The sequence below is a fragment of the Zeugodacus cucurbitae genome, chromosome 2 (assembly GCF_028554725.1).
Source record: "Zeugodacus cucurbitae isolate PBARC_wt_2022May chromosome 2, idZeuCucr1.2, whole genome shotgun sequence".
Lineage (NCBI taxonomy): Eukaryota > Metazoa > Arthropoda > Insecta > Diptera > Tephritidae > Zeugodacus > Zeugodacus cucurbitae.
Genome location: NC_071667.1, coordinates 58,043,466 through 58,071,447, shown reverse-complemented (window position 1 = coordinate 58,071,447; position 27,982 = coordinate 58,043,466). Strand labels below are relative to the sequence as shown.

Sequence of the window (27,982 nt, the reverse complement as noted above, 5' to 3'; positions counted from 1 at the left end):
TTGCGTTCGGTAACGTCCAATTATTCTTGGGTTTGAAACGCATCTTGGTCGAGTAATGCTTCCACTTCGGCATCTTTGAAAATCGTCTCCCTTCCACCACCATGCTGACCTTCGAATTCATAATCACCATTCTTAAAACGTTGAAACCATTCGCGACATATTCTCTCACTTAGGACAGCCTCGACAGCATTCGATGAGCCTCAGCTGCACTCTTCTTGGAATTAAAAAAGAAAAGCAAAATTTCCCGCAAATGTCGAAAATTCGCCTCAAAAAGTGACATTTTCAGTTGAGAATCTCTACAAATATGTTGTTGGGTTAATGTTGACACAAATGTCCAAGATCGATATAAAACGATTTAATCGATTTAATCAACCAGTGCTTGACCCTAGAGACATCTATTGGAAAATGGAAGCAAAGTTGTAGACCTATATTTAAATATTCTTCTATTCGATCGTAATATCTATTTACAATATTATTGAAATATCCCGCTTGCACTTCCAAGGGTTAATATCATAAAAATTCCTTTACTGCTGAGGAAATACCATTCCAGCAAAAAAGGCAAGTGCGTCAGCGGCTCATTACTGGCGCCAGTAGCTATAAAATCGCATTTTTATTACAAATCTAATTCGAGTTTTAACAGCGACACTTCATTTAATTTGTGAATATTTATTGCTTTCAGTAGAAAATAATGTTATCACCGAAATTAATGCAGTTAATTATTGCTGCAAATATGCCGCAATCAAGGGGTCTATGCACCTACGAAAAACAATTACAGCCCACACAGACATTCCTTAGGCATAAAACAATACGGTTTATTGACGAAACCTGATATTGTGTTGACAGTTGAAAAATAAGCGTTAATGTCCAAAAAATATATATTTTCGCCATTGATGCAATCATTAAAACCGCATTAAATTATCAACAAAGACTTTTATAACATTTTGATCAATTTATTGGAATTTATTTGTTAATCGCGACGAAAATCTTTTGCATGCGAAGAAATTTGGCGACATATTTATTTTAAAATGTAAAAAAATCGAATAATTGATTTGAGATTATTTTAATTTTTTATTTCTCAAATATACATATAAAGAAATTTTGTTTTTAAAATCCTAATTCAGTTCATAAATTATATCCAAAATAACGTTTTCATATTCATAAGGTTATGAGGTAATTCATAGACCGATTTACACCCAAAGCTAGCATGACCTGGCATGACCCCTACCTAGATCTCCCTTGACCTCGCAAATCACTGTCTTGACCTCACGTGAATCCCAACTTGACTTTACCTGACAACACAATATCTAAACAAGCTTGACCTCACGTGACTCCTCAAAATGTAAACAAACCTCCCAAAGGATATTGACCCTTACCAAAGGTCATTGAGCTACTTAAAGGTTTGTTTACACATTCATGGGTCACAAGGTGGATTTTTGGAAATAGACATTGAATAGGAACAGATCAGCCCGAGAAAATATATTTTTATCGAATATAAATAAGTGCTTAGTAATATTATTTTCAATAAAAAAAACAACAAAAATAACACCAAACTTTAAATTTAAAATATTGATTATCCTGTTGCCAATTAACGATATCCATTACATGCGCTTTAATAATGAAAATCCAAGCACAAGAAATTTGTCTATACAACACGACCTCACCTTGCCTTGCTGCGGAGAATTATGTTGAAGATAACCTCTAAAGTTTAAACGAAAGCGAGGCGTTAAATGCGAAAAGGCGTACGCATTAATCAGCGCTAATTAAAATTAAAAGCCGAAATCTCCGAAAACTGAAATATGAAAAAGGTGCTTAGGTCGCACCACTACATTTACCGTTATGATTATTCACGCCTACAACGCACACAACAACTCAAAGTCGACGTAATGCGGAATATGAGCCGCGCTGAGTAATGGTAGGCGATTTAAAGTAGAATTCGCGCGCAAAACAAATAACGGTGAAATGGGAGAGACTAAAAACAAAAATAGTACTAAAAGCGTGTATGCAAATGAGAAGGTGCGCGCCTAACGGTACAACAATGTTTACATGGAAAATTTGCATGGCAAAATGTTAGGAACGTTTTGGCTCACCAACCACACCGGCGAGTGTCATTGCCTTTCGCCTTTTGCCTTTGTGCGCCGCTTTCTTCGAGCACAATAACAAATGGCAGCTTTCCGCAGCCCCCGCAAAGCCTACGGCCCATCAACACCTTGTTAGCTCATAACAGATTTGAGTATTTGCTTAGCTTTCGGCTTCGCAGCCGCAAATTATGAATTATGAAAATGAATTTAAGCGCAAAAATCAAATCCCTTCAGTGCGGTGTCGCATTATTCGAAGGATTTGTCATGCGAGCGCAGCTGAGCGGCGGCGCTAAGCTTGCGTGAGGGAGACGAGTAAGAATCCTTATACGTACTACGTTCTCAAACACACTGCGTTTTAATCAGCGACATCCATTTCAGTATCATGGAAAATTATTGTCTCATTAGCGTTGGCAATTCAAATGAAAATAGTTGAATTTTGTTTGTATTTTGCGATTTTGTTGCGACAACCGATAAAAGTCAACTTTGCTTTCGGATTTTGTGGCCGCTGATTCGTTAATGAGACACATTAAAATGACGGTCATTAAATTTTATGACAGCCCAACCGGCTGTGTTTTTAGGAGGGGTTAGGAACGCGCCGCGTTGTGTTGCAGGTCAACTAATTAGAAAGTATTCCCCAAGGTGTGCGAACGATTCTTTTGTTTTGTGCATTTTGTAGTCAGTTTGGTAAAATCTATGCATTTAGCAGTGAAGCGATTTAGATAACGTATTAACTTTGTATGAATGACTGAAGTGTTGAGAGGAAAGTTTTGCGATTTAAGTGTGAAACAACAAAATTTAGTTTTTTTTTTAATTTTCACTGAAATTTTTGGACTATTAACCAGACAACTTTTGACAATAATTCGTAATTTCGGTGGTAGATATTAGGGCGATAGGTTATAGATTTAAATAAAAGTGTTTCATACCATAAGCGATCTTGAATGTTCATAATGTAAGTCAAAAATTATATTCATATGCGATCTATCTGTATTCTTCACAGCTGATTCAGGTTTTTGAAATTTAGTCAATATACACCATTGGCCCAAAGCATTAGGCACCCCATTAAAATACAAGTATTCTCAAATGTGGCTATCAAAGTTACCACTTCTTTTTGTAAATGTCTTACATGGGTGTTTAACTGTTGATTAAACGAATATCGAACTAAAACGAAACGAATTAAAAAAAAAAAATTAAGCTAAAACTAAAGATTGTCATTTTTAAGAAGATCATAAAATCTTTTATAAATTTTTTTTTTTTTTAATTTTTTTTTTAATGTTATTATCACTAATTTATTGTATTTTCACTGTTTTACAAATAAAACTTCATTATTTCACTTGTTAAAAAAAAAATTCAGTAATTACTGGGGTGCCTAATACTTTTGGCCAAGGCTGTAGATACAATATTAGGTAGTCAGATATCAATCCTTCGGAAAGCATAAAATATTCAGGGTTTTAACCTGTACCAATCCGATCAACTTAAAGATCGGATTTCGGAGTATCCAAAGGCCAGCTTTATTTTACCATTTTTTTTATTTGACAACTTCTAAGTGTCGATCACTCGTTAGAAATTTTTGAATTTTCTCGATCAAGTTACACAATAGCAAATTCAAATATTAGGCTGTCAAATGTCTCCTTTCCGCCTTTTTTTCTTTTGAATTTCGCGGCTATGTAGTATAAAGCGCTATAGACCTCGTATCTGGCAATACTATACATCTTTGAAAGGTCTTGACATAACCTACTAAACAACGCTATGCATGATTAGTTTGGATATTGCGTACAACAGTTATAGACGTGTAAACATGTAGTTCACTAACGCCGAAATTCGCGCCATTTTAACGTTTTCCTTCTTTAAAGGCAAATCCGCTAGAGAAACGTTCCGTGAGATTAAAGGTATTTTGGGGGATGGCACTCTATAACTCTATCACGAACATTGAGTTCGACCTGCATATGGGGAGTGGAAACCATTTTAAACCATCTGCATAAGGCTGGATACCCAAAATGCTTGATGTTTGGGTGATGCATGATTTGACGCAAAAAAACCTTCTGGACCGAATCAACGCCTGGGATATGCTGCTGAAACGGAACGAACTAGACCCATTTTTGAAGTGGATGGTGACTGGCGACGAAAACGGAAACATACGACAAAAACGGTCGTGGTCGAAGGCCAGTGAATCGTCCCGAACAGTGGCCAAGCCGGGATTGACGGCCAAGGTTTTGCTGTGTGTTTGGTGGGATTGGAAGGATTGGATCATCCACTGTGAGTTCCTCCCATATGGCCAGACGCTTAATTCTACCATCCAATACGAACAACTGGACCGCTTGAAGAAGGCGATCGACCAGAAGCGTCCAGAATTTGCGAACAGGAAGAGTGAAGTGTTTCACCAGGACAACGCCAGACAACACAATTCGTTGATGACTCGTCAGAAGCACTAAGTATGCACCATATAGTCCGGACATAGCGCCAAGTGATTACCACCTGTTTCTGTCTATGGCGAACGCCCTTGGTGGTGTAAAGTTAAAATTCAAGAGAGGCTTGTGAAAAGTGCCTGTCCGAGTTCTTCGTAAATAAGTGGGGGAGGGGGCTTCTACGAGGGGGGTATTATGAAGTTGCGGTCTAGCTGGAAACAGATTATTGATCGAAACAGCGCATATTTGAACTAAATCCGATCACTCCAACACTTTTTATAAAGCATTGAATAAAGAGTAGAAATGGGGTGTTAATCAACAAGCAAGTGAGTGAGCCTATCTAAAATTTCATTTTCCTAGTTAATAACTAAAACTGGGAATGGCACAAAAATATAAATACCATATTACATTCATGATCCCTTGTAAATTTACTCAGCACTATTATATGTACTACACACCAAAATATATCCGTATGCAGACCCAGCAGTAAATCTACTTTTTCGTTACGAACTAATTTATAATTACCATGAGCCATAAGTACAAGTAGTTCATCGACTGTATTTTAACGATACAAGCAAATTATGTTTCTTACGAGGAGTACTTGGTACTAAGAGAGAAGTTGCCCGACTACGGTCAGAATGATACTAGTTTCAAAGTAGTTCTCAATGGATATATAACTGACTAATTCACATCACACTATCAGTAAAGATTTTAATGGATTTTGATTTTGTTTAGGTCTTCCGGGCTTCTCTTGGAAAAAATAAAGATTCACCCACTTAATTTAACAAACGTTTTAATAAAATTCATAAAAAATGAGAATAAGCCTCATGCTATTACGAGTAGTTCGATTTTACTCTGAAAATTCAAGTATTTTACCGTTTCACTTCAGGGTATATATGTGGGTACCCACATAAAATCACATAAACAATATGCATATTTATATTATCCGCAGCTTCCGGCTTGCCTTGAGGCACTAAGTATGACCTGTTTCGATACTCATTTATTTACAACAACAACCAACTATGTATTTACCTGAAACCCATCTCTAACCATTGAATAATTTATCAATATAGTCGGCCATTAAATAAGCTATGAATAATATACCAATACATTTATTGTTCCAGCTCATTGGATGAGCAATGAATAAGGCACCATACATATAGACACGCCACATTTTAACTATGCAAATGTGATTATGAGGAGGGAAAAATGCTTTATAGATGGAAAACACAGCAATGAAAATGCATATTTCGCATTTTATTATTATGATGTCGCTGCGTGCGTTAGAATGCAGCTCATTAAATGCCGCCAAGGCAGACTCTTCAGCTTCAGCTGATTACAATTCAAAATTACAAAAAAATAATTTCATTTTTTATTTCCGTTTTTTATGCATTTCAGTAGCACGTGAAACGCATTGGCAATACATATTCATAACGCATCACTCACTCAATCGCCACTTGCGGCCAATAACAACAACAGCAATTATCAAGCGTAAGTGCGACAACGGTAAAATATTAATTTTATTAATTTAATGATTATTTAGTCTGAGCGTAGTTAGTGTTAAGTGCATTTGTGTTTATACACACATTTGGTCGTAAATATGAAATTAAATCACTTGGAGTGCGCTTACAAATTACATAATTAATTTGATAATTTGCTTACGGTGCTTGCTGGCTGTGTGGAAAGTCACTTGCATTACATTAACTTGATTACTTATTTATAACTCAGCGTTATTAACGGATAAGTCAGCTCACACGAGTATTAAGTGCGCATAATATTGTTTGTAAATCAAAAATGTTAATTTCGGAAGGAGAGAAGACTCAAAACAAACGATTAAGTGGCGTTAAAAATTTTAATCCGTATTATTTTCGAAAATTTCTTAATTGAAAAGGCATTAATGGCGTGTGAAAAATGAGGATTAAAATATTATTTATTTCATATTTTAAGTGCTAAGAACCTGAGCAAACAGAAGGAAATTACATAATCCAGACTACCAAAGTACACGTAAGTGCTTTAAGAAAAAGATAGAGTTTATTTTAATATATTTTAATCTTATTTGTGTAACGCATTCAGTTAATTAATTATTCAATTTATAATTGCTCGAGAATATACACGAATAATATTTTATTTATCATAACAGCTGGAGAGACATTATTGCAATTTTTCCGCTAATTAAATCTAAGGGTGCCAGCAGAGTGGACGCCCATAACTCGAGCCCAGCGCAAGGCTTATTCGATAAGTGCTGATCAATTTTAGGACCGCAGAGTGGATTCGAGAATTTGTGCTGAATTCCTGGAGTAATTTGTTATTATACACGTACATGTGTACATTTCCTTTTAATATTTGTTATTTGTCTACAGATTTAAGAAGATATTCGAAATTTTTTTAATATACCCGAATATAAGGTGAAACATGCGTTTACAAAAGGTTGAATTCAAAGTTTAAAAAAATTTTAAATTTTTTTAAAATAGATAATATGTATATTATTGTTACATTAAAAAATATTTTAATTTAATTATATTTAAGGGGCTATACCAACCGAAACATCGATTCAAATTTGAACTAAGTATTCTTGGATATATTCACTGGACAATGACCTACGATCTTTTTGATTTATTGAAAATTGTAAATTTCGCATTAGAAAAACTACAATTTTTTTCAGAGCTACGCCATTTTGTTAAATTTTGATAATTTTAAAAAAATCGTCGGTTATTGTTTAGGTAATACCTTCAACTTTAATGACCTTTTCATTTTTTTAGTTTCAGCAACTCATTCGGCCGAACTCATGTCAGCAGTTGGGGAACTTTTGTTGCACTCCCAAGACAGCACACATCTCCGTTATTTTTCAATATTTTTGTACAAAAAAATCTTAAAATATAACTGAACATATACCTTATTGTGTCCCAAAAACCTCGAAACATGCAATCGAGCACTTTCTTTAAAATAATTCACGAAAATCGCCCAATTCGCCCAATGGGTTACACCGGTATAGCCCCTTAATTAAAATTCAAATTAAAACCATCAAAATATTAATTTACACAAATATTTGTACTCAAAACACATTAAAAGTGTTTTTCTCGCATTGATCAGCTTTACATTCGGCTTCGGTCAGCTTCCACTCTGCCCTAATTGTGCGATTTCATATGAAAAAGTATGCGCACAGCTGTGAAGCTTATTGCTCGCATTTATCAACTTTGTGCTCGGCTCGGCTCGGTTCGGCTTTGAGTGTTCACTCAGCAGGCACTCTTAGTATAAACTGTATCAGTGACGGAGTAAAGAAAACTGATCAAAAGGCGACTTCCTTCCCACTCGGAAAATTCGGCCAAAGTTGCTGCTTATTCACAGGACTTCTTAATAACTTCGCCACCAATTATTTGTTCAGGTATTTCATATAATAACGTTGGAAACGTTGAAAAAACATTTGGTGATTCAACCATTTCGAAAACTCAAGTTTACGATTGGTATAAATCGTACAAAGACGGGCGAGAAGAAGTGAACGATTTGCCACGTTCGGCCTTCGACCTCTTCAACTGAAGAAGGCGTCGACAACATAAAGGAAGTAGTGCTCGAAAATCGTCATTATTTTGCGAGAGATAGCCCAAATTATGTGCATGTCTCATGAGACCGCTCGTTATCTCTTGGTCGATGTTTTGGGTATGCGGAAAGTCGCAGCGCGATTGCTGCCCAAAGATCTGAAAAATTAACAAGTTTTTGAACATGAATTCAACAAATAACATCGAACAATCACCGTACTCTCCAGATATATTCCCATGTGACTTTTTCCTGTTTCCAAAACTCAAATTACCACTTCGTGGAACCCGTTTTGAGAGCATTGAAGACATCAAAACTAATTCGTAACGAGAACTGAAGGCCATCCCGGAATATAGCTATAAAAAATGTTTCGATGATTGGATTATTCTTTGGAAGAGTGTATTGCCTCAGAAGGGCCCTATTTTTAAGGGGATATAATAAATTTAAATGATTGATAAGATGTTTGTGTTTTATTGGACAGAATGTATTCTGCCCAGCCAGTATATTCAGATTTTTACTGAACTCATAAATAAAACTAATATACCTCTTTCTGTTCACATTTGGCGTCAGAATCAAATAACTACGATATCGCTTTCAAAGTGGGTCCCTCTGATAGCCGTAGTTCTCATTGTCGTAGTTCTTCTGAATCTTGTCGCTATTGTGTTTTTCGATTTTGTTGGTATCTGGAGATACTGGAGAACTGACATTGTCAACATAATTCGAAGACTCATTATTTGAAAATACCGTTTTTTCTATTCCTCAGACAGTTAATTAGCTGATTTAATGCAATGAATTTTCTTTACGAAAATATTGATGCCGAAAATGTATGCTCGACGCTTACATCCTCATTGCGGCTTTCCAGCGAACCTTCGATTGAGGCGCGAGTACAGGAGAACTACCAACCCTTGAAATGAAACCACAATTCAATGACAGTACATTATAATATGAATTTCCTTTTATTGATTTAGTAAATTATTTCAGTTGATTGGCTTCACCAACATTTCAATAATATATGTATGTATGTATAACCTTAATAATTCTTTAGTATTATGCACATAATACAATTTTATGTATTTGTATGTTTGTGTGTGTGTGTGAGTGTATTTTATATATATGTAAACATTATCAGTAAGTAATTATAATTATTGTTTGTAGCTTTGTTGTAGCATTAGCATTGATGTTTGATATATTTTACTTGTATATGCATGTATTTACTATATAATTCAATTATATATTAATATTTAATGAATATTTATTTTTGTGTGAATTTCTGGCTGCATCAGTTTTAGATTATATCTTAAAATGTTCACTAGATAACTTTGAATTATTTTTCACTTTTTCGTTTTGAAATCATTTTTGTGGATTTTTTGGCTTCTTTTGCTTGCAAAGGTATTTATATGTGTGTGGTTTTTATAATTTTCTCAAATAAAATTTTTATGTTTTTGGATTAGGTTTTAATTGTAACTTTTGGATTTTCTAAACCTTATTGCATACATATTTTTAGAAATTTGTTTCATGGGTTTCTGGTTTAAGGTCTAAGGTTTATTGAGTTGTTTGAAGACTCGTTTGCTACATAATCGTTACTGTTTAGCTTAGCTTATGGAATTATGTATTGTAATTGTAAGTACTTTACAAAGTAATTTTTTTATTTTTTTAGTATTTGCTGTATATGGTATAACGGTGTTTGTTTATTTCTAAAGTTTTTTAAATTAAATTTGAAACTTGTTGACATTTACTTTAGCTGTTTATTTTCACTTAGTTTATTATTATTATTTTTATTTTTTTTTTGTCACTGTGTATTATTGTATCTGTATTTCCAAAGTTGTAATTTAAATTTAGTGCCTTTAATTTCATTTTTTTATTTTTATGATTTTATTAATCATATTTCTTTAAATACTTTCTTCATATATAATATGTGTATAGTTTTTTGTTTTTGTTGTAATAATCTTCCTGATTTTCCTTTACAAAAGTTTTTGAAAGTAATATCGCTTGCTTTTGCTGAACACTCAAACAGGAAATTACTTGACTTATTTTAAAAAGTAAACATTATTTACGCATTATTTGTCTTAAAGTATAATCATTCGCTTTTACTATTTTATTTTATTTTATTACTTATTCTTAATATAATTTTAATTTCAATTTATTTTTTTTTACATATTTTATTTTTCAATATTATTTCACTTATTTGTCTCTTAGTAATTCAATACTTATTGTTTTTTTCGCTGATTCTCTGATTCACACCTACTACAACTGTATTAACTATATGCTTCACTAGACTATATAAATATTTTATCAATATTTTTTTTTCTATTTTCGGTTTATTGTATGTAGTACTAAATTATATCAGAGAATTTTACTAATTTAGCTAGGCAATTTTATTTGCTACAATAATTTTATTTTAATATTTATTATTGTGTGTGTATGTACGTTGTATGGCTGCAGTAGTTAACTAAAATTTGCTCTAATATTTCAACTATATTTTGTTACTAATTTTAAAAGTTAATACCAATAAATTATAAGAAAAACTATTTATTTTTTATTTCCATTTCGCTGTTTTCCATTAATTGTTAATTGTATTTTTAAGCACTGCTTAATTCTATTGAAGTCTACTTGCACTAGTCTCTATTGATTTATTAAAAATATTACAAAAAAGTTAATATTTTTTATTTACTACGTTTTATTAATGCACACTACATTTTAAAGCGTATCTAATTCTCTGGCATACTCAAAGCAAGGTTGTTTAGTTCTTATGCGGTTTTTTTTTTTTTTGGTGAAAATGTGTTTACAACAATGTACAAACTCACGATTTTGCTGTACTAATAATAGCTTATAATATTTTTTGACATATTATTACTTTTATTTCTATAGTAATAAATACTTATTACCATTTTATTACAATTTTTTTAAATATGTTTTAATATTTGAAATAATATTTGTTTATTTTATTTTAATTTTTTAATTTTAATTATTTTATATTTACTATTTTATTTTGCCTCATTTAAATATTATTTTATTTTATTTCATATTATTTTATTTCACTTTATTTTATTTTATTTTTTGTTATTTTATTTTATTTTATTTTTTACTCTTTACTTTATTTTATTTTATTTTATTTTATTTTATTTTATTTTATTTTATTTTATTTTATTTTATTTTATTTTATTTTATTTTATTTTATTTTATTTTATTTTATTTTATTTTATTTTATTTTATTTTATTTTATTTTATTTTATTTTATTTTATTTTATTTTATTTTATTTTATTTTATTTTACTTTATTTTATTTTATTTTATTTTATTTTATTTTATTTTATTTTATTTTATTTTATTTTATTTTATTTTATTTTATTTTATGTTATTTTACTTTATTTTATTTTATTTCAATTGTTTTATTTTATTTTATTTTATTTTATTTTATTTTATTTTATTTTATTTTATTTTATTTTATTTTATTTTATTTTATTTTATTTCAATTGTTTTATTTTATTTTATTTTATTTTATTTTATTTTATTTTATTTTATTTTACTTTATTTTATTTTATTTTATTTTATTTTATTTTATTTTATTTTATTTTATTTTATTTTATTTTATTTTATTTTATTTTATTTTATTTTATTTTATTTTATTTTATTTTATTTTCTTTTATTTTATTTTATTTTATTTTCTTTTATTTTATTTTATTTTATTTTATTTTATTTTATTTTATTTTATTTTATTTTATTTTATTTTATTTTATTTTATTTTATTTTATTTTATTTTATTTTATTTTATTTTATTTTATTTTATTTTATTTTATTTTATTTTATTTTATTTTATTTTATTTTATTTTATTTTACTTTATTTTATTTTATTTTATTTTATTTCAATTGTTTTATTTTATTTTATTTTATTTTATTTTACTTTATTTTATTTTGTTTTATTTTATTTTATTTTATTTTATTTTATTTTATTTTATTTTATTTTATTTTATTTAATTTTATTTTATTTTATTTTATTTTATTTTATTTTATTTTACTTTATTTTATTTTATTTTATTTTATTTTACTTTATTTTATTATATTATATTTTATTTTACTTTATTTTATTATATTATATTATATTATATTTTATTTTATTTTATTTCAATTATTTTATTTTATTTTATTTTATTTTATTTTATTTTATTTTATTTTATTTTACTTTATTTTATTTTATTTTATTTTATTTTATTTTACAATTGATCAAATTGATAGCATCATCAAAATTATAACTATAAAAATGTCTCATTCAAAGCGCCTTAAAGTATACGTCCATCACTTAAAATAGTGTCTGAAATTAATTTCCGCTACTTCTGCTAATATTTTCATTTTAATTTTTATCATATTACTTAACGTATTTATATAATGCCATACAAATTCAATATCTTTACCGTTAAAGAACACATAATTTTCATTTATTTTGTTATATATATATAGTATGTGTATATATATTTAAATGTTAAAAATTGTACAGTAATCATTACTAATTAAAATTTTTAGCAAAATTCTCAACTCAGCAGCGACACAACAACAAATTTCCTATGCAAAATGCCACGCCACGACCTATGCTAATTTCAGTGTTGCGCCGCTGTACATGCTTGTTGCTGCCATTTTTCGTTTTTGTAAATAAATAAATATAAATAGGCCATATAGTGATATGTATTTGATAATTGTGTGACACAAAAACCATTATAAGAATTCAATTTGTTAAATTCAATGAATTTTATTACATTTTAAAGATGAACTTATAATTTTTTTTTATTTAAATTTAATATAATTTTATTTTATTTTTTTTTTATATTTTAATTTTATTTGTATTTTATATTTTTATTTTTTAATATTATTTACTATGCTGCAGTTTGTTACACAAAAAAGAGTATTTGTCTGATATTTTTTCCATTAACTTTTTTGTTAATATTTTTTTTTTGCTCGGCTACCAACAAAATCATTTTCACTTCATAATTATTTTATGCAATTTTATTTTTATTTTAATTTTTTTTTTATTTTGCGAGCATTCAAATGCCGCACAGCTTCGCGTTTTATTGCATTCAAATGCATTTCAATTTTTATTACAATTGCATATTTTATGATTACGACTACTTAACATTGTTTCACATTAACAGTTTAACGCGGTTGCATGTATGAGCATGCATTTTAGCGTTTTTTTTCTTTCATTTTTCGTTTTTGTGCTTTTTTGTTTTCTGTTGCAATGTGTGCGTTCGTGCATTTTCGTTTATTTCATTTATTGTATTTATTGTATTCAAGTGTTTGAGTAACATTGTTTCCTCTGTCATCGGTTGTTTTGTGTGTTGTTTACATTGTTTTGTTGTTGTTGTTGTTGCTATTATTGTGTGCTTCCTTATTGAATTTACCGTATTTGTATACTGTGCAATACAAATGTTTCAGCGCTTTGGCTTTCAATGCATTCCTCCACTCCAATAGCCACTCTCTTCCCTCCGTTCACTCCAACGCTTTCTTTGCTCTGCCATTTTCTCTCGCTTTATTCAATTAAACATTTACCTTTTATTATCAGATGTCATAGCTGATATAATTTATGTTATATTTAATAATATGTATTCATGTATATTTGTTGCTATTTTTTGTTTTGTTTTCAACAACAAAGTATTCATCAACTTAACTGTATTTGTTTTTACACTTACTAACACTTGTTGTTGTTTTTGTTAGGCGTGAGTGAAAAGGGACTGATAGTAAATATGCAAATTATTTGTGCTTGTTGAAATAAAAAAAAATTAATTCAATGATAATTCATAATTTATTTTCAAAATAAATTCAAATGTTAACAAATATAAAAAATTAAAATTATTTTTTTTTTCTGTTTTTTTCCAAATAACATTTTAAGCAAAAATTAATACTTACTGAAAATCAAATATTGTCAATTATTAATTGTTCAATAAGGCTACTTATAGAATGGAAGTGTATTTAGGGTGAAGATTAAATTGAAATATGTCCATATATATTTTAGAGCATTTATAGAGACTTAAATGATACCGCCACAGTAAATCTTAATTATATTTCAAATAAAAAAAATCTCTCCCTTAAGTAAAAGCTTCAATCTCGCTTTCAGAAAATTTACAGCTCAAGCTTTTAATGACTGAACTGCTCTAAGTATAAATATTGCTCGACGCTTCAACTTCTTCCTGATAGCCTTTTCACACAGGACCTAATTGATCAATTAACCGGCCTCAGCTCGATTAAAACGCTAATTTACCATACAAAATAAAATCTACATGTCTTTTTAAATGAATTTTAAGCGACTTGAAAATCAAAATCAAACTCTTCCACGACGTACGATATACGTTCTTTGTCTGAGAGTGGCTGAATATTTTGATAAAAAAGCTACGGTAGATGTCGCTGTTAAAAAAAATATTAATCGGCTGAAAAATTACCCACTTCTTATGAAAAGCAAAAACTAAAATGTATAACAGCTGATCGGTTATCGAGTAGCCCGCAGTATAAAAACCAAAAAAGGGTTTCTTAATAAACATTTTAATTGCTCAATTAATTTGGCTGTGTGAAAAGGCTATAAGTCTATCTTTCACAATTTTCCGTTAAAGATGTGATCGTATTAGGTTTGACTACACTTTGTGGACCGTACGTTAAAGAAGAGCTTTTGTATAAACCTCTTTGAAGCTTCATTCTTCTATAACAGATTTGTAGACTAACTTTGTTACCAGAAAATTTTGTGTGTGTTAATCACCAAAAAATGCTTAAGATATCGATTAAAAGAATTTATTTCATTACTCAGTTCAAATTAAAGCAGTTATAATGCATCTTCTCAGAGTATTTTAATTAAATTTGGATTATAATTTGAAGAGGACTCTGTTACAAACCTACTGCACAACCAAATAAAATTATTAAATGAACTTTTGACTGAAGTGTGAAGAATTTTTGAGTATTTTATTATTATTTTGGCGTAACTTCAATATAAATATATTTTATTATTTCTTAAATATTTTACAGAGAAAAACATATTTTTACTAAAAATTTTAATAACAAATTTAAAAAACTAACCAATATTCAAGTAATAATTATCTCATATATCTCTTAATATAGTAAATATTAAAAAAAAAAAAGAATAAAAAAGAAATAAAAAAATATTAAAGTATATGTGTAACTCCAAGTATCCCATTGCCATTCATAAATTTGATTTGAGCCACTAAACCATATGTAGTTGGCAACGTGATACATACAAATCAGATCAGAATCAAAAATAGAAATGAATGTAAAATGAAATGATCGAAACTCCAAAAAAATAGAAAGAATTTGGAAAAATAAGAATCAAATAATTTCCGAAATTAATGATTTTACAAGAGTGACACTAAATCTAATACCCAAATAAATCAGATTGAGAGCATCACTAATTATAGACTTGATATAAATTATTATTACATATTCTGGCATTTTTATGTATGAATGTACACAAATACATGTATATAGCTGATAAATCGGCTAATTAATTAGCAGACTTGTGGAGAAAGACAGTATGCGATCATTACTAACGTCATTAACAAGGGCACATATGTACATATATAGTTTGTGTTTATATGTACGCAAGGAGGCTTTGCGCGTGCGCGTTAAATGATTTGTGTACATACATACATAAATATTTAATATATGTGTTGTAACATATATAAGATGTTACTGTTGTTTTTACATATATTTAAGTTTCGCACGATAATTGAAAAACGAATTGAGAAAAAAATTAATAAATTTAATATTAACAATATATTTAAAAATAAAAATAAATAAAAAAAAAATTAGAAAATTATTTGAAAATATTTTTTTTTTGTTTTAGAAAATTATTTTAAATTTTGAAAAATTATTTTTAAATTATAAAAAATAATTTTTTTTTAATTTTATTAGCATATAAATTAAAATTTATTAATGCATTTGCAGTAGCTTTCATTTGTGTGAACATTTATTTTCACTTAGAGTACGTAATATAGTTTTAGTGTTAATTATTTTGTTTTTTTTGTATAAAAATATAAATTTTTATTATGTTTAATGTATAGCTTTATTTTATAGAATTTTATAGATATTTATATATACATATGCGTTTGAGTGTTAAATTACAGATTTATGGCTTATGCAGTTAGAGAGCTGGCAAGTGGCCAATTGACAGCATTTTGTTATTATTGTTGTAATTTTAAAATTTTTTAATTTTACTTTAGCGTATCTACTGAAGACAAATAGGAGAATTCAAATCAACAGTAAAAAAGTACAAAATTAAAATTTTTTAAATGCATAATATTATATAAAGTTTGGTGTTGCCACATTGTTATTTTTTTCATATTTAATTTTTAATATGTGATAATATTTTGATATATAATTGAAAGGAATATTGAATGACTTCAAGCCAAAATATTTACTTTTCATACCCTATAATAATATAAATAACAATAATCTGGCAACACTCAAATTTTTTTGTAGGAAATTTTCCGAAGTTTAGTATTAAACTTAATATTAAACCTAATAAATTTTAATATCTTAATTGTAACCACCATATTTGTTGACAGTGTTGCCATCTAGTTGGAATTTGTGAAATAGAAGTTAGAGGTTTGAGGTTACTTTATAAGAAAAATAAATTTATTTAAAAGAATTACTCAATGGAAATGTTGCTGGAACATAAAATAAATAAAATAATCTCATATTAAAAAATATATAAAATCATATTTTAAAATTAATAAAAAAAATATATACAAATTTTAATTCTTAAAATTTTTTTTACTTGATTTTTTTTTCTACTAATAAACTGATATTTTTTTTAATAAGAAATCATATTACCGCTGTTCTTCAAGTTATATTAGTTATATTTAAATTTCCTGCGCTGTCAATTGGCTAAGCTTTTCGCCAGCATAAACTGCATAACTCCATATTTCATTTTTTTGCTTTTAACATCACACAACACAATGTTGCATTAACTCTTTTTTTTTTAATTTCAATTTAAATAAGTTAGTTATTCAAGCATTTCATTTAGTACTAGGTTTGTGGTTTTAGGGCATAACTGCTAAACGTTTAGTTAGTCAAGGGTTGCTAATAATATTTACTAGTATAGTGTACTAAGTTTTTAGGTTTTATATAAAAATTGTTATAATTATTATATATGTATATATACTTCTTTTTTTTTTTTGCTCACGAAATACTTAGTATTCAAATAGAAAAGCAACAGGGTACACTACTACACTGCATATACTCATTGCATATTTAACATACAATTTTCATAACTTTTTATTAGTTTTGGAGTTATGTATGTTTTCGACTGCTGTGCATTAGTCAATGCCTTAGAAGACCTAGTTATGATTTTTATTTAATTTTATTTTTTAAATTTTTTATTTTTATTATAAATATTTTTATTTTATTTAAATTTTTTTTTTGTTTTTAACCTACTATGTCTGCAGTTGCAAGCGAACATCGCTCAGGGTTTTTAGACTTAATTTATTAATTTTTTATTTTATTTTTTTCCACTACTTTTTAATGTTTTTTTAATTTAGAAATAATAATAGACTTTCTTTTATATTTTATTTATTTCATTGTTGTTGTTTTTTTTTTCAATTAAAATACGTGTTGATTTTTGTTTTTATTACATTTTATATATTTTATTTATTATGTATGACACATTTTTCTTGCTTTTTGCATATTTTTAATTATTTATTTTTAATTTTACATATATTTTAATTTTATTACTAATTTTTTGGCTTAACAGCTATGTATTTATTTTGCAATATTTTTTATATGTATGTGTGATTTTTATTTATTATTTTTTTTTTGCATTTTACACTTAGCTTTACTAAGTATAAATGTGCAACTAGTTACAGAACTAGTCTTATAACTATATAATATTTGTATTTTCACTTCTTTTTTTATTTTTTTTGTTGTAATCAGAATGTCCACGTTTCATTTAGAAGTATCTATAATTGATATGCATTTAATATTTATTTTTATATATTTTTTATAGATAATTAGCTAATTAATTAACTACTTAATAGTGTTTGTAATTGAGTACACTACAGTTTAACGACATGTATGCAAGTATGCATGTGTGTGTGTGTGTGTAACTAAACTACATATATATATGTATGTATATATATTTTATAACACACACACTGTATAACTGTTAATATTTTGCGTTACCTTTAGCTTATTAGTTATGTGTGCTTATAGTACTAACAATGTATGCCAGTGCGTATGAGTGATTTTTATGCGTCTCTGTGTTTGTATGCGTATGAGTGTGTGTGTGTGTGTGTGGAGATACAGCTATACCGTTATTGTTGTAGTAATTCATTGACATTGCAAACGCTTAATTTTTAGTTTTAATTTTCAGTTAATTATTATTAATTTTAACTATTTTTCTATATGCGTGTGTGTGTGTATATAATTAACTTCTTTAAAGTCAGCTTACGCGTAAATATATATGTATGTTTGTACAAGTATATTTGATATAATTTAATTTTAATTTTTCTTTCATTTTTTCGTTATTACATTGTTTTTGCATTTTGTTTTTTTGTTTTTCCTTCTATAAGAGCCAATTTTATAAAACTGTTGAGTACAAATTCATATTAATAATATCATCTTTTGGTTTATAATAATTGTAATAATAGTCGTTATAATAATATACTGATATGTTTTGCGTCGTCTATATATATATATACCGTTTACTGGAATTTATATATATATATATATATATATTTGTGTATATATATGTGTGTATATAAATATTTGTCACACTTTTACTAGTCAGCTTATGCTTTTTTTTATATAAAAAGTGTTTGCTTAGCAATTCATTTTACAATTTCGTTTAATGCATATAATTCATTTTCATAGAATATATAGAAATAGCTTAGATTTTAATTTTTTTTTTTCATTAATTATAATTTGTTATTAATAATTTTTTTTAATTATCAATATTTTTTTTTAATTATTAATAATTTTTTTTAATCATTAATTATTAATATTTTTTTTTAGTCATTAATTATTAATAATTTTTTTTATTACTAATAATTTTTATTTTTATTTTTTTTAATTATCAATATTTTTCTAATAATTAATAATAATTCTTGTTAATTATTATTAATTTTTTTTAATTACTATTAATTTTTTTTAATTATCAATAATTTTTTTCAATTATTTTCATTTTCAACACATGAACTTATTGTTGTTTTTGTAATTTCTAGTAACTCGACATAATATTTTTATTTTAGTTTTACATGTAAACACATACACACATATACAAGCTATATGCCTATGCATACATATAAATACTTAAATTAATATTTTGGATTTTTCAATATTTTCATTATTTTAACGCTATAATATGCGTGAGTGTGTTTGTGCCACTAATTTAGTTTATTGTACAAATTTGCAACATGCACCTAATACAATTCACCATTGTTTACACTATTAAAATCCAATTAATTTGTCAGCCATAAGAATAGGTTACTTTCATTTATTTTTTACTTTTCTTTTAATTTCGCTTAATTTCTGCTCTTTCTAATTATTTCTGTTTTCTTTTTTTATTTCTACAGCACAGCTGAAGGGAAAGCTATATGGAATAAAGGCTAAAGGCTTATTTGCGCACTAAATATACGAGTATTGTTGTTGTTGTTGTTGTTGCATAAATGTAGTTGAAAGTAATTTAATTAAAGCTAAGTGTTGTCTTGGCAAGCGCAAATTTTTGGAAAAAATTTAACTTAAAAAATATTTTTTTATTTTTATTTCAAAGTTATTAAAATAAAATATATATAGTACTTAGTAAGTTAGTTGTTATTGTACGTGACAGTTGCTGTGCGTAATAATAGTGACAAAATGAAATAATCAGCATACAAACTGCTTCATGACAATGCAATACAATAAATTGACTAATTTTGTGTCGACATTTATTGTTGACGTTCCACAATCAACTACCATAAGGTGTGTGTAAGCAATTTGCTTTTCTCTTTAAAAAAAAGTATCGTTTACAGGTAAACCTCATATAACGTAATGGTGTGAAAACAGTAAAATTGCGTAAATATTTTTTAAATGATTAGAAATAGATTTTAGAAAACAAAACAATTGATTAGAAGAAGAATGAGTAGAAAAATCGGTAGTAGAGAAAAATATATATAAAGTAAAAATATAATTGAAAAAAATATATTTTAAAGAAGAAGCGAAAGAGATAGAGAAATAGACGAAACAAAAAGAAAAATTTAAAGCAAAAAAAATCTTTTTTCTAAACTGTTACTCACATTTTTATCCACTTCATACAAATAGAAAAGGTTCTATAATCTATTTGGGTATAACTTTCGTAAATTTTAACGCTCTTCATCCCAAAACACTTCTTACATATCAAACAGTTCTCACTCTATCCAATCAAGTCTTAGTTTAATGCTTTATAACGTGCTTCCAGGCCTTATTAGAGGCAAACGAGTCTATATGTTCCGGAGCCTGGAACATGAAAAGACACCGCATGCCGTAGGCTTTATATTTTTTGCCAGTTGTTCGAAGTTAGAGCCTCTATTTTGATATGAAACATTGATGATCTATTTACTGCAAAACACTCTCTCTAAACTACTATCTTCTATGGGATCCCCAAAAAGGTTTGATCTAGGCAGGTATTAAATTAACTTTGCTATGCTTTCCTCATATCATATGTAAAATGTAGCCACGCATACTTCATAAACCCACACAACTCTCTAAATCTCTCAGTGGGTGCTAAAATTTATGAGAATAGAAAAAAATTTCGGCATTTTAAAGACCCTTCATGTCCAAACCCGAATTTTCTAGAAAAATATACTAATAATAAAAACATAAAATTTATTAATAATTTGAAATTTCAAATCATTTCGAATTTTCAAATTTAGTAAGATCATAATAAATCTCATCTTAATTTACTTTTTTTTTTTTCAAAAGCTTAAAAACAAAATTCAAATATTGAAATATTTTCAAAAAATAATTACATACTAAAATAAATTTCTTTGAATTATAAACTCCATACATTTGTTTTAATTTGAATTTTCAAATTCCATACTGCCAACATCCGTCCCCGTCATTTGAGGTTTACCTGTACACGCAACATTTTAATAGTACCAAATTTATTTATTTTTTTTTTTCTAAAATTTCTCCGCAGATCTCGATCTCTTTTCATCGCTGCAACTCATTTCATTTAGGTATAAAATCGTTAATATTCTGCAAATATTCGATACATTTTCGTCGTCGCTAAAAAATTTTAAATTTTTCTTTATCTTTTAATTTAACTTCGATTTCGAAATTTTGTTGATTGTAAAAAACTATGCTTGCGGTAGTCCAATTTTATATAATTTTATTAATTTTTTCAATTGTCACAAATTTGTGTGTTTGTAGTATATGCCATTTAAAGGGTGTTGGAATTTGCCTTTTTTGGCTTACAAATTAACAATTAACTACTTTGGTTGGGTACTCCAAGCTAAAAGTGTTTCGACTTGGCTCAGCTCGGCAGCCGTCGCAAAGGTAAAAAACGTGTAGTGTATGTGTGTTTATGTTGGTAGCATTGTAAATTATATGTTTCTAGTGTTGCTAAAATCTAGCAAAAATGTGAATTAAAAATTCGAAAAATTAAAAAAAAAAAAATATTTCTACTAAAAAACTAATAATTTTTATTTTTTTTATTAATTTTTACATTTTATTAAAATGAAAATTGACACTTTAAAAGCTTGCTTTAATATTAAAATTTTAAATGAAAATAAATTTAAAAAAAATTTAATTAAAATATTTTTTCGTACATATTAATTCGCACAAGACTGTACAAATAAGCAACACAAATGCATTTGCTCGTTGTTATAAATGTATGTATGTATGTATACATGTACTATGTTTGTAATAATTTTTCGACACACACTTACATTAACTACACTTCCTACAATGTATGAATGCTCTTTACACATTTATTTTATTTTTTTTTCAATTTTCGCTTCGCTATAAGCCTTTATGTGTGTGTGTGTTTAAATGTGTGCGTGTCTGTGTGTGTGTGTTTGCGTCTCTTTAGTTGGTAATAATAAATTGTTTGTCATTTTCTTCTTCTAATTTTCATTAATATTAATGTGCATCTTATTGTTGCTGTTGTTGTTGTTGTTGTTAATAATTGCATTTATTGCCTGCCTGTAGCTACTTGTGCGCTCGTAAAATGGTTTTTGTGTTTTAGAAAAATGCATTTACTGACGGAATGCCTAAGACCAGCGAGGACAACGCCAACACGAACGCCACGATGCTCCTTTGCAACGCTTGCTGTTGTTGTTGTTGTGCCTGATGCAGCGAGGAAGCGGATGATGGTTTAAGTTCACATTGCGCTGCAAAAGAGAGAGAGAGAGAGTGATGTTGGTTATTTTTGAATGTAAACAGTTAAAAATATTTTAATTTTCAGAATTATACTTCAATGTATGTACATGATATGGCAATATGAGCATATAGGTATAAATAGATATGGAAATTATAAGATTTATTTATATAAAAATAAAGAAAAATATATTAATTAATAAATTTCTGTCTTATATTTTCATTTAACATAATACACTGTCTACAAAAAGCAGCGCACCATTTTTACTTAGAATTGCATGCATTGCAGAACAAATATAGAAAATAACGGTTGAATATATCATTAATATATATATTTTTTTAATTTTCAATATGTATTTTAATATCAAATATATATTTCATTTATATATTTATTACTTTTTACATATTTATATCTTTTTGTAAATATATTTTATAGACTGTTTGAGTTTCATAACTAACCATAGTTACTCAATGTTTTTCGCAAGCTTTTTACATAAGATGTCATCGAACTTGTACGGGACTTAAAATATCTTAATTTTAATGTCTTTTAATAAGATTATTTTTTTTTTTTATACAAGCCACTTGTGAAGAGGATATCCTTTAAGCCAATATCCACATCGCAACTTATAACCCAATTTTCCATGTCAGTTCTCAACCCGGTTGACTGACAACTCTAGCGAGAAATTGATTTATTTTTAAATATTTCAGTTTTGAGAGCACGAAATCTGAGAACAGATTTGTTTTATAATTGGTTAACGGATAACGCTTTTGAGAACTCTGCTTGACGTTATGTCGGAAAACTTGTTTCTTGGTATAAACCTATGATGACTCGTCTCGAAACCAGACCATGAGTATAAATCATCACATTTTTTTAATTTTTCACTGAAATAATCGTAAAAAATATGTTTTTAAATTTTTATATACTCAAGAAGCTAGTCCAATGGTCTCATTTAAATGGTTCGATAAAATAGGCTTCTAAAGACCATCATATAATTCGATGGTTAAGCATGTATTAGAAAAAGTGATAGTGGATAATCTTTTCAGGATTATGGAAAATATATTATTATGAAGGCTCTGGAAAAAAATATGTCTTAAGAGCCGAGCTGACAACTCGATAGCTGGCAACATTGGCCATAGTTGGTTTTATAAAAATAAATATTATTTCGAAACAAATATTCATCAGGCGAATGGAAGTAGGTAGACACCATAAAACAAGCCACACAGAGTCTTAAAAAACACGTTTTTAATATATATAACTAACAAAAATATAAATATTTTATTTACTTGCTTTTTGAGACGTTCTCAGGAGCAGACGCGGGCACGATCTTGCAAGCATGCGCCAGTTTATAATACAGCGAGATGTCATGAATGAATATATAATTTCCGGTGTACACATAAGAGGTCGCGTTATCCGCTATTCACTATTTTGTCTTTTGAATTTCGCGGCTATGTATAAAGCGCTACAGAGCTCGTATCTTACAATACTATACCAATACATCTTAGAAAGATCTTGACATAACCTACAAAACGTCGCTATGCATGATTAGTTTGGATATTGCGTTCAACAGTTATAGACGTGTAAACATGGTGTTCATGGAACTAGAGAAACGTTTCGTGATATTAATGGTGTTTTGGGGGATGGTACTCTATCACTCCGAATTGTGGAGGAATGGTTTCGACGATTCAGAGCGGGTGAAAACGACACCATGGATAAGCCAGCCAGCGGAAGACCTGTGACGACGAATACCGATCAAATCATGGAAAACATTGAGTTAAACCGGCATGTGGCATCTCGTGACATCGCCCAGGAGATTGGAGTTAGTCATCAAACCATTAAACCATTAAATCATCTGCAGAAGGCTGGATACACAAAAAAAGCTTGATGTTTGGGTGCCGCATGATTTGACGAAAAAAAAACTTCTGGACAGAATTAACGCCTGCAACATGCTGCTGAAACTAAACGAACTTGACCCATTTTTGAAGCGGATGGTGACTGGCGACTAACAATGGATCACATACGACAATATCATGCGAAAACGGTAGGAACCGAAGGCCAGTAAATCGTCCCGAACAGTGGCCAAGGCCAGGAAGGTATTGCATGTGTGTTTGGTGGGATTAGAAGGGAATCATCCACTATGAGCCACTCCCATATGGCTTAATTCTACCATCTACTGTGAACAACTGGACCGCTTGAAGCAGGCGATCGACCAGAAGAGTCCAGAATTTGCCAACAGGAAGGGTGTAGTGTTCCACCAGGACAATGCCAGACCACATACTTCGTTGATGACTCGTCAGAAGCTACGGCAGCTCGGATGGGAGGCTTTACCGCATCCACCATATAGCCCGGACATAGCGTCAAGTGATTACCACCTCTTCCTGTACATGACGAACGCCCTTGGTGGTGTAAAGCTGAACTCAAAAGAGGCTTGTGAAAAGTGGCTGTCCGAGTTCTTCGCAAATAAGGAAGGGCGGTATTATAAAGTTGCCGTCTAGATGGAAACAGATTATCGAATAAAACGGCGCATATTTGAACTAAATGCGATCACTGTAACACTTATTAGAAAGCATTGAATAAAGAGCAAAAACGCAGAAGGGAGATATTTGCTAACCTAATATAACTGCTACTTTACATAGATGCCCCTCATTATCACATTGTACTGGCTTGTGTACAGGTCCAAATGGACACTTCTTGAACATTTGCAGCTATGATTTTTTAAGAGGGAGTTAATTACATAAATGCATTGGTCAATTACATAAGAAAAAATGGTTTTAAATATGGTTGTAATTTAATGGGTTAAAAAATAAATGATAAAATAAAATATTAGGCTGTAAAAAAAATAATTTTGTGTTCGTGATGTAAAGTGCTATGTAAACCGTTTATTTCAAGATTTAAATCAAAACAGTAACCCCAACTAATAGGAAGAAAGTTCGAAGCTATGAAATCTGAAATATAAGAGAAGCTTTGCAATTTTGACAAAACGACATCAGCCATTCCGAGGAATGGAAGGAACCCGATTTTATGGCAAATACTAGCACATAAGGATACATTTGACTAACGTTTTAGAAGAATTGTTATTGCTTATTACTTTTTTTAAACACTTTTAATATGTACTTAGACAATAAAATACAAAATAAAATTGCAACTAAAGAACAATGAAGCAATAAACAGTACAACAACGTGTAGATGTATATACATATGTTTGTACATTTGTATGCAAATAATATTTTACAATAAAAGCAGCAACAAAAAGCAAGTGAAACAATGTGCGATTTCTGTTGTGATTGTGATGCAGTTGTTTGAAATTTCAATTTTTTTTAGGCTTTTCACTTAGCATTCGCTACTTACCTATTAATGCACCGGCAAGAAAAGCCAACAGCAAAGCGAAAGCCATTTTTTTATTATTTCTTGTTTGTATGTCTACTTTATAGCCTCGTTGCGTGTTTATTTGATTTGATTATTACTGTTATTTTATTTTAAATTTTTATTTTATTTTCAACTTTTTTTTTCGAATTAAAAAAACTTTTCAACTCAACTTTTGCATACAATATATTCATGTAATAATCATTATACAACAATCAACACTTTTGAATTGAATTGAATTGTATCAAAATTTTGCAAAAAGCACAAACTATTATATGTTACATATGTACATACAAACATTGGAACACAATACATTAACTCAAACATACATACATACATACATATGTATACCCGTACGCAATTGTTGTACGAAAACGGTGTATAAAAATAGAAAATTTGTTGTAAAAGCAATGTGTACTAAAATCAAACTGTCACACAATAAACGAAACAACAAAAACACTAAAATTAACAACAATGATAGCAATAAAAGCATAATGTAAAAACACAACTACAAACACAAAATATGTGAGCAATGTTGCTTGAGCGCGCGAGTCGAGTGTAAATGCAACTGCATATATGTATATATGTTTACAATTATATATACATATATATATATATTTATATTATTATTATTATCGTATATATATATGTATATATATATATCATTTTGCAAATGTCAAACTGGCCGACACATTAATATTTGAAAAGACAAGCAACTGTTGGTCTGTGACTAGAGTAGCAAATTATTATTGGTTAATGCAGACATGCATTACTTATTCATAAATTTATGTACAGACAGGAATATACATATGTACATATAGTGCATATATATGTGGAATCGTAAGTGAAGTTTTTGAACGAAACCCATGGGACATATTAATGTTAAGCAAAAAATAAGGTTACCAGTTCAAAAGACACAGGCAGCTTAGCTCAGTATAAGGCTAGGAACACAGTGAATCGATGAGCTAAACCTCGGTGAAGGCAAATACATGTGTATATTATTTACAGATTAATATCTTTTTATACTCTCGCAACATATATTTGATTGAAATCCTGATGTTACGAATGTAAGACAGGTTCACAACCACGTCTACTCCCCTTATAACACAATTTTATAATCGCTCATCTAAAAATTGTCCAAATCATACCATAAATTTTCAAGGCTCCAGATACCGAACATGAGAACCTCAGTGCCTGATGTTTTACGGCAAATATAGGTTAATCTCTCAAGTCCTGAACACAAAGACGACGACACGACACGACGTAGCGACGGCTGATTACAAATGTCGCTTTGAAGCCAGCGGCTTGAACATTTTGAAGACGGCAGCGACATATCAAACAACGATTTTATTGTTGCCGTACTAAAACCTTTCACTTCAATAAAGTTTATATATTTTGTTCAAAGTAAAATTTTTTGTGCATCAAATTTATAAATAGACTATTTATTTGTTTTAAATAATCGATTGATATTATAAATGATATAACAAAGCTATTTTACGTTTCTGCTGGCAAAATAACGTCATATTTTATCATCATAACTTTTAACAATTTTACATTTCACATATTAGTGGCAGCTCTACAGCGGCCATTGTCGTCGAAAAAATTAGAAACATTTCTAACTTGGCGACAACGACAACTACAAGCCTGCTGTCACGTAGTCGTGCTGTTGTCAAAAAATCTGTGCCCATAAGAACGCGTGTATTTTAATATTTGGCAGATGTCGCTCGTCGCTTGTCGTCTTCTATGTGTTCAGCACATCAATATTTTATAGAAATTCAGAGATTATGTGTTTCTTCTAATATGGTACCCGAACTAACTAACCATTACTTACTTGTTACAATTTATATTCATTTCGGTACTGTTGTTCAACAGTTTCAAATACTACGGTTGTATATTTTAAAGATATATACTATACTGTTTCTAACAAATGATCCCCTGATGGGATATATTTCATAACATACCCATAGCGAATAACTTTAATAAGTAGTGAGTTATGAGATGAATTTGAACAAGGTGAAAAATTATTATTCATACAAATTCGAAACTGATGAAATATGTTTTCGAAAATATTTTCAATATGTCAGTATTTTTTTTGAATTTTCTATATCTTTTCATAAATTTATTTATTTGAACCATTTCTTCTCTGAAAAATTCATTATAATTATTGGTTTTAACTAAGTGAGGATCACCACATGTAATCAACTCTCTGGTTCTCTTTAGTGGTTCGAAACGATAATTACAAGAATTTCTTCAACATTGGTTTTGAATCGCCGCTCTTCTATGATTTTT

At 28.7% G+C, this 27,982-nt stretch overlaps 1 protein-coding gene across 6 annotated transcripts in view; it reads right to left on the bottom strand.

The window, feature by feature from the left end:
* LOC105214562 (acetylcholinesterase) overlaps positions 1 to 27,982 on the bottom strand; it is a 187,490-nt gene that overhangs the window by 1,774 nt on the left and 157,734 nt on the right. For 5 of the 6 annotated variants that reach the window (XM_054225977.1, XM_054225979.1, XM_054225981.1 and 2 more), the window contains exon 11: positions 22,001 to 22,346. The exons of the other annotated variant lie outside the window; for it this stretch is intronic. In XM_054225977.1, the coding sequence (XP_054081952.1) occupies positions 22,198 to 22,346 (149 nt within the window). In that variant the 3' untranslated portion in view covers positions 22,001 to 22,197. Of the gene's footprint in view, positions 1 to 22,000; positions 22,347 to 27,982 lie in introns of those variants that run through there. 6 annotated transcript variants of the gene reach the window in all.